At 46.4% G+C, this 13,549-nt stretch overlaps 1 protein-coding gene across 2 annotated transcripts in view; it reads right to left on the reverse strand.

The window, feature by feature from the left end:
• capn15 (calpain 15) overlaps positions 1 to 13,549 on the reverse strand; it is a gene marked incomplete at its 5' end in the record, with an annotated part of 75,642 nt that overhangs the window by 27,215 nt on the left and 34,878 nt on the right. For both annotated transcript variants that reach the window (XM_084161878.1, XM_084161877.1), the window contains one exon: positions 6,905 to 8,600. In XM_084161878.1, the coding sequence (XP_084018004.1) occupies positions 6,905 to 8,578 (1,674 nt within the window). The remainder of the gene's footprint in view (positions 1 to 6,904; positions 8,601 to 13,549) is intronic.

The raw sequence follows: 13,549 nt of genomic DNA on the forward strand, positions 1-13,549 counted from the left end.
GTGGATTGATGAGGATTTTTATTTATTTAATCAATTTCAGAATTTTGTAATGTAACAAAATGTGGAAAAAGTAAAGGGGTCTGAATACTTTCCGAATGCACTGTACATTGACAAAAAATAAAACAACAGTACCTGTGTGAGAGACTATGATAGAGTACCAGAGGCACACAAGGTCTTATCTGATGACATGGAGTCTGAGCTTGCTAAACATATCAAGAATCTCGCAGACCAGTTTCATGGGCTTAGAAGCCTCAAATGCAGAGAACTTGCCTACAAATTGGTACATCCTCCCTGTCCCCTGTCCCAGACAACTGGTCAAGAAATGGAAGGGTAAGTGATATTGAACAGAGAGCTCTATATCTAAATGTAGGCATACATTTAGATATACAATATACCACACCCCCATTCCATGAATTCAACTTTGACCTACCAGCACCCACTGTCACGTAACACCACCACCGACTTACCCCAAAGCGGCTCAACTTACCCTGTCCCTAGACTCAACTTACCCCATAGTTGTGCCAAGAGACCACTTTTTTGGACAAGCTATGTTTTCAAAACGGTTATGTTTACATGAATTCTGATTATTTCCAGGGATACACATCCTAAAATATATGTAGATATCTATGTTAGAAAGAATACTATATTTCCCTTGCTGTAGTGATGCTGAATGTAAAAAAATGGCTCAACATACCCCACTCTTCCCTACTGCAAATATTGTATGTGTTAACTAACAACACATGTCAAATAGCCTAAACATGCCAGGATAGCCTAAACATGCAACTATCAGAGATCCAAGGTTAGGACTATAAACCATTATAGACCCTAGCCTACATGTTTTCTGTCTGACGTCTGTGTTAAACGTATGATTATTAATTCGGAGCCCTGCATGCCACCATAGGAGCCACAGAATGCTGAGTCGTGAACAAACACCGGCAGCGAATATTCATGTGGCGAAAGGAGCCTCCCCCTGCTGCTAACACATTAAGATGCACGCGCAGCATGGAAGGTGCCAAGACACATCAAAACGCATATTCCGAGATCAAGAAGACGGCACGCTGAATCACACAGCGATGCTTCTAAACACACCGACTCGTGCACCCCATGAAGCACTTTCAAGCGCTCACTTAGGCTAAATCGTGCTTCTTTGAAAAGCAATTGATATAATCTGTTCAATACAAATGTAAGTGATCACTGTTTAACAAAACAGTTTGAATTTAGGCGAACCGACCTACAATAATGACCTGACACACCATCACTCTGCCAAAACCCTGCTCGACAAACCTGAGGGAACTCATACAAAGACTAGCCTATCCTATTTCCTCTGTGCGCTGGTGGCATCCTGCATCCTGAACCAGTGGTAAGTACTGTAAGCACCCCGGCGGTGCACAGTCAGTGGAGGCAAATTGATTCGTCACCCTACCCAAAAGCCACTTCTGTCGCCCTCGACACCGTGGCAGACAGCGGCAGCAGCACATTGGCCCCTGCTCCCGTTTCCCATCATGCCCCAGCAGAGCCCCCCCCCCGGGTCTGTCGGTGGCTCACTGGCTCTGCAGTTCAGAGGATAACACCGTCCCTGTTTGTTGTCGGGCTTAGCCAGCAACCGATAACATTTTCCTTGCTTCACAGCAGTTGGGAGGGCTTTCAGCGTTGGCTGACCTGCAAATAGAGAGGCCTTTTTTACTTTAGTTCCAAAAGCCACTCGCCGACAGCACAGGACCTCGTAGACGGCAGCATATACGAAATAGGACAAACGTGTACAGTGTATGTGGCGTGTCCACTTTCAGCACACGTGGAAATCAAAGGCAAACGAGGACGAAGCAGATGAGTCATCATGACACGTGTAGAAATAGGACAGACTGCCACAGCGAGCCAGACAGACAGACAAGACACAAACAGTCCCATGAAGCGTTAGTGTCCCTTCAGCTATTCTCGCCAGGGCCAGCTGTTTGAGGCCTGTTGTGATGGCGACAGTGCAACACAGTGCTGGTCTGACTGCCTGACTGTCTCCGATGGAACCGTGTTGGGTAATTCCCAAGGCTGGGCCAATGCCAATGCCTGAGAGTACTCTACTGCATTCACAGTCACAGTTCATGGCTAGGCAAGTCCGGCTAACAAAACACACAGCACTCCAGCTGTCTGAGTTTCTATAGAAACCCGAATCAATACTGGGACATTTGAATGCGGAGAGGGAGTGACTGGCACTCACTGCAACCAAGTGCGATGCTACAGTCAACCTATTGATCGTGGTAATAGATGGATTTTGAGTCGACATGACAGTGGCACACTTATTGAACCGCCATCACATAGAAACAGCGCTGATAACGCTTACACTGACTTATTGTAAAACACGTGCCAATATGGCGAGTTGAAACATGTGAGAGTTGAAATTTGTCAGAGTAGAAAGTGGTGATTTGCCTGTCGCTGTAAGGTTCACAAGCTTTCAGTTAAAATCCACGTGTATGCCTACTGTTTGAATCGTGCTGTTATATAGCCTTGGCTATTTAATGAAAAGTAGAAGGGACAGATGGAACATATGATGTTGTTGTCAACAGAGGAAACAGAATCAATATCTTCAGTGTAGTCTGCATGTTCCCAAAGAGAGTTCATTCCTGGTGGCAAGCGAGAAACAATGTTTTGCTAACATGCCTAAGCATTGTTACCCTATCTGAAATTGTACAGTGGATGGGCACACTTCCCACTGGGCACAAACTGGTTAAATCAACGTTGATTCAACGTAATTTGTCAACATATTGTGACGTGGAATATACAAGGAAAATACATTGGATTTTTAAAAAAAGTAATCAACTGTTGTTTTGAGGGTAACATTTCAACCACATGATTATGTCATCATGGTAACCAATTTTCAACATAGACAAACCTTTGTACCTTGGAAACAACGTCAGATCTTCAACGTAATATCCACTATTAGAAAAAAACAATAGGCTGGTCAGCACCTCCTACTGAAGAGTTCATATATCTACAGCTATACCTTCGGTCTCCCATCCAAGGTTTTAACCAAGCCCTTTCCTGCTTAGCTTTGATATTTGTCACTGACTATATGTGCGATCGTGAGAATGATTGTTGAGAAATCTCCACTTAAGATATTCACTGTTGCTATAGAAGTCATTCCAAATGAAATGTAACCATACTTTATCAATCATATATCACCAATGCTGCTATTTAGGGCCTATATAACATTTGGGAAGTCATCAACAGCTATTGTTTAAATTCAGCCCTGGATTCAACAACAAAATAGACAATACATATGGTTCTAGGGTTTCAAGTTTTGGTTGATTTCAAATAGAATCTACAAGTTAATAACAAATGTTGGAATCACGTCTCCATCTCTCGCAAAAAAATCGACGTTAAAGAATAGGAGTAAATCAAATCAAACTATTTAAAGTGCATTTAAAGTTAGATTTGATTTAGTCCTATTCTTTAACTTAGATTCAATACGATCTATTACTAATCTGTAGACAAACTTGAATTAAAGCCAGACTCAGTGGCTCAGATGGAACTATCCAAGCAGAAGATACAGTTTATGTATACTGTTTAAGCCAGTAGTCTGCTCATAGATTATGAGTGTAAGAACTACACATTGACACATACAGCCCAAAGCCGGAGGTTTCAAAAATATTTTGCAGTCACCAAAGTTCCAGAGCATGTCTTTAAGGAGGAAAACCACACCTTTGCAGCCTGAATGAAGAATGTTTTATGTACAAACCTGTCCACGGGGGATACGAATGTATAGCTGGCTGCATGTTGGACGGTACGATGTTGGACGGTAAGATAAAACGACTCAATATTGCCATCTGCTAGCCTTTGGGCTACATACGCAACAACTCTCTACAAAATATGTCCTACCCGGACGGAAAACAGTGATGCACATAACACTTCTACAGGCATGTGGGGAGAGGGTTCTTGAAATGTAACATCCAATCAAAATCCCAGCAGACCATTCAAACCGTTTTTGCAACACAAAATTCTCCAGCGACATGATTTTGAAGGTATGGCAACGTGAGCCTACACCCTCTATAACCAATGTGGTTATTATCTGACCCTGCTGGTTACCTATGAACGTTTTAACGTCTTGAAGAACTATCTGGCTTTAATGGCCATGTACTCTTATAATCTCCAGCCGGCACAGCCAGAAGAGGACTGGCTACCCCTTGGAGCCTGGTTCCCCTCTAAGTTTCTTCCTAGCTTCTTGCCTTTCTAGGGAGTTTTTCCTAGCCACTGTGCTTCTGCATCTGCATTGCTTGCTGTTTGGGGTTTTAGGCTGGGTATCTGTAAAGCACTTTGTGACAACAGCTGATGTAAAAAGGGCTTTATAAAATACATAATTTTACGGTATTTCAGCATCTCGTGTGAGGCTGAGGCAGTCATGAGGCACCCTGTGGGAGATAGATGCACTGCACGGGGGGGGGGGGGGGGGGGGGGGGTGCTTAGCTGACTCCACCATCCCTAAACTAAGCTGTGCCGCTCGATGCTCCCGCTGATTACATTTGCTTTAGGGAAGCGGATAATTGCTGCTACTCTACTCCCCCGTTTCTAAAAATAGAACGGCCCGTGTTCACCTTAACGTGCACATCAGTAGCACCACAGCCGCAAAGGAAAAGGGGGGGGGGGTATGGTGCACGGGGGGGGGTAGAAATTAGGAGAGGGGGAATAAAGTAGGGGGGTATGGGAAGAGACGAGGAGGATGGTGGGATGGGATATTGGAGTGAGGGATGAGAGTAGAGATGAAGGGATACATTTAGCCTAGTTGTTGAAGAGGAGGAGAGGAGAGGCTCTCCAACATCCTTCCTCTATAAGCCCGCGTCCCACCCACGCTCACAAAGGTGAACCTGCAACTCGCAGAGCAGCACTTGACATAAATAATGCATGGTAGAGCTGACGGTGTGCCATTCTAAACATGACACGATACCCTCCACATGGAATGAAATGCATACGCGTGAGCGACAACGTTCCTGTATCAGTTAAAATGTACCGCCCATTTTCTTGCTTATGACAAATAGCGTAGGCAAACACATTTGATGACTTACAGTAGGCCTAGGTAAACTTTAAACATGATGGAATTCTGTGGCTTTTTTCAATCCAGATTCCATGGTGTCGAGACAAAGCAAACTTGAAAAAGTCAAAAAGTGAGCTAGCAACAGATGCTGCTATCTTCCTTCTCTCTCTCCCTGGGGTCAGTCTTATGTCCCCTCACCCAGTGTGTTCTATACACTGCCAAACAAATAGCACACTACTAAACCTTATGTGGCTGGCTACTTAATTGACTAATACATTTTCTAGGGCAAACATTTTGCTGGGGGGGCATGCCCCCGCACCCCCCTAGCAGGTACATTTTTTCATTACGCTGGCTACTTCAGGTTTTCAGGAACACAATGTTCACCCGAACAGGCAGTTGCCACTGGTTACATCACGCTGGCTACGAAACCAACCACTCCAAAGGCTAATCAAAATCGGACCAATCAAAACGCTTACGCAAGAGTACTGACCCAAAATGGTCTTTTAGTATTTCAAGATGAGCACAAGTGGTGGGGCAAAGGGATGTCACTCTACATGAGGTGTTTTAATCTAGAGATTAGGTTGTAATTAGGTTTTCTCCATTAAGAAAAACCCTTGATTAATTCTTCCAGACTGACAATTATGCTGGTTAATGAAAATTCATTGTTTCTTGATGGGGGTCAACGTCATTATGGTTAGAGGATCTACGTTTTTGTTGGCTATTTGAGAACTTTCAACCCTCTTGTAATCTTGCAATAGTTTATTAAAATTGTTATTTCTAAGTTTACTATAAATTAAATTGTACTGACTGAGGTTGATTTGTATGCATTGACTGACGCCATTATAAAAACCACATTTCACTGTTTCAATTTAAATAAAAATGTATTAAGATTCATGTCTCCTTGTGTGAACTGAAGACTGAAACAGACTGGTAGTGTCTGTGTGAGAGAAAGTAAAGCCAGAGAGACAAAGTCTTTATGCAGATCAGAAAGTGTACCGGGGCAGCTTGGTGTAGCAGCGTGAAGTTGCCTCTAAACGCTGACCTTCGGTCAGTTTTGCATTTTCCCCACTAAGGTTAGGATTGTGGGAGGGGCAGCTAATCCTAAATTTGTGTAGCTCACTTAAACACCCGCCTGGACGTGACCGAGAGATCCTTATGGGCTTTATAACCATCTCTCTCAATGTTGTGTTGTTGCACCGCACATATTGCAATGATAAATATGATACACACAGACTCTGGGCTTGCGAGTAACTTACTCATGGACAAACAGAACCCTTTCACTTCGGAGCATTTTTAGGACAAACAATTACTAATTGGAAACCATTATGAGGTATGGAAAAACGTCATCCGACTTGGAGATTTCAGAATTACTATTTGGGATAAACAGAGACGCTCAGGACCGCCAGTGCAATCAAGGGACCAACGTTCACCCCGTGCCCCATTAAACATCAACTAATGAGCAGAGGAGTGCAAACTGAAACTACAACAACAATAAAAGCCTATTAGGGTCTCTTGGCAGCGTCTTAAAAAATTAGGCTGATCGGAGTAGCGCGTTTAATCACCGGAACCATGGTAAAGAAGCCAGAGTATTAGAAAGCAGTATTGTGCCACTTGGCAGTTCAGAGTTGCAGTGTGATGCATGTAAAACACCCCTAATGCATTCAATATTCATGGAACAATGAAATATGTTCTTTGGGAAGCTCGTTGACTATTCATCTCTACTGAAAGAGATGCTGACATGTCAGTGGCAAGCTCTTGGAAACTGATGTAAGTTGCTAGCGTATGATGTCAGTTGTCTTGACACATGCTCTTTAAGAAGACGCTATTAGCTTTTGAAAAGCATAAACACAATCCATTTCCCAACCCCCGGTTCCCAGAGCGGCTTACCTCTCGACAGAAGGTGGTGATGTTCTCCCAGAGTTCCTTGGCTTCGCCCTCGTCGTTGCGCCGCCGTGCCTCCACGTGCATGCTCTCCCTCCTCTTCAGTGGCTTGGCCACCTTGCGCAGTGTTAGGTACTGCTGGGCCGTGTGGCATGCCGCGCAGTTCTTTGACTTGACATCGTTGAGCAGCGTGCATGCCGGACAGCCCCACTGCTTCTCCTGCAGTAACGTGCACGAGGAAGAGGAGGATGAGGAGGATGAGGAAGAGGAGGTGGTGTTGGTGGCCGAGGGCGAGGGTGAGGGGTAGACCCGGGCTTGTTTTCGGGCCTTGTGTCCAGAAGACGATGAGGAGGAGGCTGAGGAGCAGGAGCAGGGGCCGGGGAGGCCGCAGTGCGGGCAGCAGCGAGAACTAGGCTCCTGGAAGCCATGGAGCTTGGAGGAACCGCAGGCCGAGCACTTGGCCGCCCCGGTGGGGTTGCGGAGGGTACACTTGGAGCAGGCCCAGGTGCTGAAGTCCGGACTGGAGGGGCTGGCCGGCGTAAAGCGCACCGACTCGCAGCCCACCAGGTCGATGAGGTCGGCACCGGCCCGCGATGAGCGGCATGCCTCGCACTTGGACGAGCCGCTCAGGTTGGGCAAGGAGCACCCGGGGCACTTCCAAGTGGGGGGTGATGTGACGGGGTCGTGGGAGGTGTGATGGGGTTGGGGGCCGTCCTCCTCCTCCAGGATGCTGAGGCGCTTGCTGGGGAAGGAGGGCTCCTGAGGCTGGGCGTGCTTAGGCTTGGCAGGGCGGAGGGGAGGGCAGGGCTGGGGGGGCACGCAGGCCGTGGAGGGAGAAGTGGGGCTGGGGGCGTTGGGGTTAGGGTTGGGCGGCCGCCCTGGTGGGGGCACCTCTCTCCTGCTGCGGGGCACTGGGTTGTTCTGGAGAGAGGAGAAGGGCGTGAAAGGGGAGGAGAGTGGCGGAGGGGGCAAGTTGGCGTCGGGGGGCTCCTGGGGTTCGCAGGGGGGGGCTGCGGGGGGTGAGTCGTCTGTCAAGTCAATGAGGAGCGGAGGGGCGGAGGCCCCTGCTACGTGGACGGGAAACCCTAGCACGGGCGTGCGCACCTCGGGCACCACCAGCGCCTCGGGGGGGATCTTGGGCAGCGACAGTTTCCTTGGTCCCCCACAGGCCGAACACGACAATGCAACAGGAGTATTATGAAGCGTGCATCGTGGGCACGCCCAGCCTGAGTGGTGGTGCTTCTGCCCCTCGGATCCACCCAGGCCGCTCAGGCCCCCCACCTCCCCGTTGCTTTCCGATCTCCTCAGCGCCTCCTCCTTGGCCGGCTGCTGCCCGCGGGGCTCCGGGAGAACCGTGGGAGTCATGACCGGCATCGGAGGCTGCGGCGGCGGGGGCAGGAAGCCGTTGGTGGTGGCAGCCATGGTAGTGGTCGGCGTGGGGGTGCCCGGCGAGGGTCCGAAGCCACAGACGGTGCAGGCGCCAGAGCCCTGGGGGTTGTTGAGGGTGCAGCGGGGGCAGGCCCAGCGTTGCTGCTCCTCGGTGCTGCTCAGCCTCAGGATCTGATTGAGGTCGGGCTTCTGGCGCGGTGCCTCGCAGATGGAGCAGCGCGGCGCCGCCCCTGCGTTCAGGAAGGTGCAGCGGCCGCACGACCACTCGCTGCCTTGCACTGCTGCCGCCATGGAGCCCGGGGACTGAGAGTGGCTGTATGAAAGAAAGACAGAAAGAGAGAGAGAAGAGGAGGAAGAGTGGGAAATAGGGAGCAGACGTTAAAAGGGAAGTTTGAGATAAGTGGGGAAAAAAAGTGAGGAGAGAAGATGGAATGAGAGAGGAGAGAGGAGAGAGAGAGAGGGGGGGGGGGGAGAGGAGAGGGAGATTAGCCAGTGCAGTGGAATCAAATCTCCCTCTTGGGGGCATTGAGGGCAGTAAATCCGTGCACAATGCCCCTGTGATGAGAGGAGCCAGACAGACAGACAGACAGGAGAAGAAGCTGCTGGTACTACTGCAGGAGAATACTGAGTGAATCCCCTCACAACCATCCACCTGACTGACACTTATTGGAATGGAAAACACTGGGACCTTCTGATCTAGCACCTCCTATCATCCTCTCTCTGGTCAATGTTAATGGAGAGGACAGGAGTGGAGGGCCAAATAGAGTGCGAGTTAGAATCAAAGCAAAAAATGATTTTAAATGGGCACTGACGTCCTCCTGATGTGAAGATGAACTTCTTATCCAGGTTTATCCTCCTTGATCAAGATCCCTGTTGCCTATACTGTTTTGTGCATCAAAAAAAGCACCCCTTGTGTGCACTTCCGGTTATACTGTATACCCCGGTATGGTATAGAAAGTGTATGATGTTGAAAATCTGGATACCGCCCAAACCTAACTAGAATAACTAGTATGTGTTCAAACTAGGACGTGTTCAAACTAGAATAACTAAGATTATGTAGATGTGTTCATAAGGCCCGTCCTAGGGAACTAGGGACTAGCACGGTTGGCCAACTCTATAGAGTGTGCCAGGCTGATGGAGGCGAGGGACTGAGGGGTCCCTGGGGACACTCGACATGGGGTGCCGTTCGAGCGGAGCCCATAAATGTCACTGCCACTCAAAGCGCTCATGTGTGAACACGGACACAGGGAGAGAAATGGACGAAGTGCTAAGAGCTATCGCCACTATCACTGCGTTAGACCGCCCCGGCTGCCCCATTGGCTAGCATATCATCAACTAACCCAGTGGTTCTCAAACCTCTCCTCGGGACCCCTAGGCGTTCCATGTACAGTGCTATGAAAAAGTATTTTCCCCCTTTCTAAATTTTCTCTACTTTTGCATATTTGTGATACTGAATGTTATCAGATCTTCAACCAAAACCTAATATTAGATAAAGGGAACATAAGTGAACAAATAACACAACAATTACATATTTATTTCATAAACAAAGTTATGCAACACCCAATTCCCCTGTGTGAAAAAGTAATTGCCCCCTTCCACTAAATAACTGGTTGTGCCACCTTTAGCTGCAATGACTCCAACCAAATGCTTCCTGTAGTTGTTGATCAGTCTCTCACGTCGCTGTGGAGGAATTTTGGCCCACTCTTCCATGCAGAACTGCTTTAACTCAGTGACGTGTGGGTTTTCAAGCAAGAACTGCTCGTTTCAAGTCTTGCCACAACATCTCAATTGGGATTAGGTCTGTACTTTGACTAGGCCATTCCAAAACTTCCAATTTGTTGCTTTTTAGCAATTTTCATGTAGACTTGATTGTGTGTTTTGGATCATTGTCTTGCTGCATGACCCAGCTGCGCTTCAGCTTCAGCTCACAGACGGATGGTCTGACATTCTCCTGTAGAATTCTCTGATACAGAGCAGAATTCATGGTTCCTTCTATTAAGGCAAGTCGTCCAGGTCCTGAGGCAGCAAAGCATCCCCAAACCATCACACCACCACCAACATGCTTGACCTTTGGTATGATGTTCTTACTGTGGAATGCAGAGTTTGGTTTTCGCCAGGCATTACTGGAACCATGTCGTCCAAAAAGTTATACTTTTGAATCATCTGTCCATAGAACGTTCTTCCAAGAGTCTTGATGATCATCCAGGTGCTTTTTGGCAAACTTGAGTCAACTTTCTGGACGAGATGGGTCCCATTAGTTAAAAATATATTATTTAGCAGTGATGGTGAGCGGGGATGCAGACCCAGACCCTGATGAGTCTTCTATTGTTAGATTTGTACATATGTTACATTGGAGCAGCAAAGCAAGCAATGTTCATACATTGTATAATTTCATCGCCTGTTGTAACCAAGAGCACATACCAGTTTGAGTAGACTTTGCAAGTTCACTGTCATGCAGCCTCTAAGTGTTAGAGGGAAAATGCTTGCAGCTTTACAGCAAAGAAAACAGCTCGTCTCCAGCCTAAAAAAAAAAAAAAAAAAAAAAGACCCATATTACCAGAGATGCCCTTTTTTCTTTCTATCGTGATTCGCGCGCATTTTATATAATTTCACAAACCATGTCGCGGTCCGTTTTAAACTAATCCCGGGTCGCTAATTATTGGTTTGATAACAAACAACTTTAGCAAATATGAGCAAATCAGCCATTCTATGCAGCATTCTATTATACACTGAACAGTGTGAAGTTAAATTCAAAAGTAGAAGTGTGAATTTCAGTGACAGGTTTTTAGAGAACGTTTAAAAAGTGGCTGGGGGACAGGGGCAAACAGAATGTTAGGCCACTTTTTTTTTTATACCGTTGTATCGCGATACTACTCGGTATCATGATACTTGGCCTGGTACGTATCGTTTGTATAATGTTGGTATCGTGACAACACTACAGCGTTCTACATTTTCAATGCACTGTACAGTGGTGTTATACAGTAGGAAATACATCCATCTCACCCTTTGTCTGTGTAAAAGTGTAGTAGAATTGACTGACTCTTTCGCATTTCCAATGAAACGTAGCCTATGGCGGTACAGAAATAACAGCATATGTACGATTCGGTTCTTTGTGATGATCATTGTAAAATGCACATGAAGCAGAACTGACTGTAGGCTACATCCTTAGAGGTTTGCATCTTCCCTTTTTAAGACGATTCTGTGCACTCCTTCGAAAAGCATTGCGAGTCTATATTCCTTGTACTGTGTGTTTTATGCAATAGGGGAATATGAAAAACCTTCTCTCTAAGATTGACAGCCGTTGGACTGGCCCGGGTAGATCCCACTGCTGCACTACAGCCCACTGGAGCACCATGTGTCCTGGCCAGCTAATTGCCCTTAGTTCAACTCCATTAAACCCTTTCAGGCAGGAACACGGCTAAAAACCCAAGAGGTCCTTTTAGAGACCAGGCCCACTCTCTCTCTCTCTCTCTCTCTCTCTCTCTCTCGCTCTAGTCCTGTACTAGCCATGGGTCCCAGAGGTTAGAGAAGGGTCATTTTAAGCTGGGGAGGAAGTGAGAGAGGTGCAGGACAAGAGGGAGGAGTGCAAATGCTGCTGACGTGCTCTGTGTGTGTGTGTGTGGGCGTGTCTGTGCATGTGTGTCCACTAGTAGCCTGGGGCAGTCAGATGGCGAGGAAGCCACATCGTTTTGTGTCAGAAGCCATTAGTGATCAGCTCTCACTGGCCCGGCCAGCACTCCACTCATCAACAGGGAATGGACTTAGTTACTGTCCAGAAAGTTAACTCTCCAACACTAACACAGAGAGAAGTTAGAGAGTAAAAGAGAGTCTGATTAAGTCATCTTAACCCTAAAAACACTAACTGTCAGGTAGAAAGTACTTGAAGGCCATCACTCAAACATTTACAGTATTCATCTTTCAAACAAAAAAGATTATTCAGAAATGTAGGGGTATCTATTACTAAAACACTAAAGAGGATAAGAGGTTTGGGGAATAGGCCCATCACTAAAAGCACTAGGCTAACTCAGATTGGAGTCCAACTCATCTAACCAAAATAGTTCTGGGATAAGGGCACTTCTCCCTAAAACAATGACAACAGAAACAGGATACATGCTACTCTGTCCTCACATTAGAGGTCTTCACAGGTCCAAAAGGTTGTGGATACGCATACTTTTTTTTTTTTTTTTTACAGAGACCCGTTCCGAATGGACCCGAGGACAGTCAGACCTGTTCCAAAAAGGCCTGTGAAAAACAGACCCAAAACAGACCCGTGCCGGTTCGGATCTGAGAGACCCATTCAGATCTGAGAGTAGAAAGAAAGAGAGAGAGAAATAAATATCAGACTGGGTGCTGCCAGCGCCATCAATAAACGAGTGATATTGGCCAAATGATCCACAGACTGCCTATAACAAATGACAAAAAAACTATTTGTTGCGTTTCAAATATTGTTTTATTGATTTCCTAAAACAATAATTGTCCACCTCACGGTTCAGCTGTTGGAGATTTGAGTGCTAAATGCATTAGGGCATTGCATGCATATTGTCACGTCTACTCTCGCTCTGGCGCTCGAGGTCGGCAGTTGACATTAAGGACACCTGCCACCATCATTACGTGCACCTGCGCAGTATTATGAGACTCACCTGGACTCCATCACCTTCCTGATTACCTCCCCTATATATATATATATATATATATAAAATCGCACTAACTATTGTCACCTTCTTACCAAGCTGCTTGCCGATTGTCTTGTAGCCCATTCCAGCCTTGTGTAGGTCTACAATCTTGTCCCTGACATCCTTGGAGAGCTCTTTGGTCTTGGCCATGGTGGAGAGTTTGGAATCTGATTGATTGCTTCTGTGGACAGGTGTCTTTTATACAGGTAACAAACTGTGATTAGGAGCACTCCCTTTAAGAGTGTGCTCCTAATCTCAGCTCGTTACCTGTATAAAAGACACCTGGGAGCCAGAAATCTTTCTGATTGAGAGGGGGTCAAATACTTATTTCCCTCATTAAAATGCAAATCAATTTATAACATTTTTGACATGAGTTTTTCTGGATTTTTTTGTTGTTATTCTGTCTCTCACTGTTCAAATAAACCTACCATTAAAATTATAGACTGACCATTTCTTTGTCAGTGGGCGAACATACAAAATCAGCAGGAGATCAAATACTTTTTTCCCTCACTGTATATATATATATATATATATATCACTCACTTTGGTTCCTTCCTTAGGCATTATTGATTCTGTTCCTGTGTTTCAT

The sequence above is a fragment of the Coregonus lavaretus genome, assembly GCF_964263955.1.
Source record: "Coregonus lavaretus genome assembly, chromosome: 1".
Lineage (NCBI taxonomy): Eukaryota > Metazoa > Chordata > Actinopteri > Salmoniformes > Salmonidae > Coregonus > Coregonus lavaretus.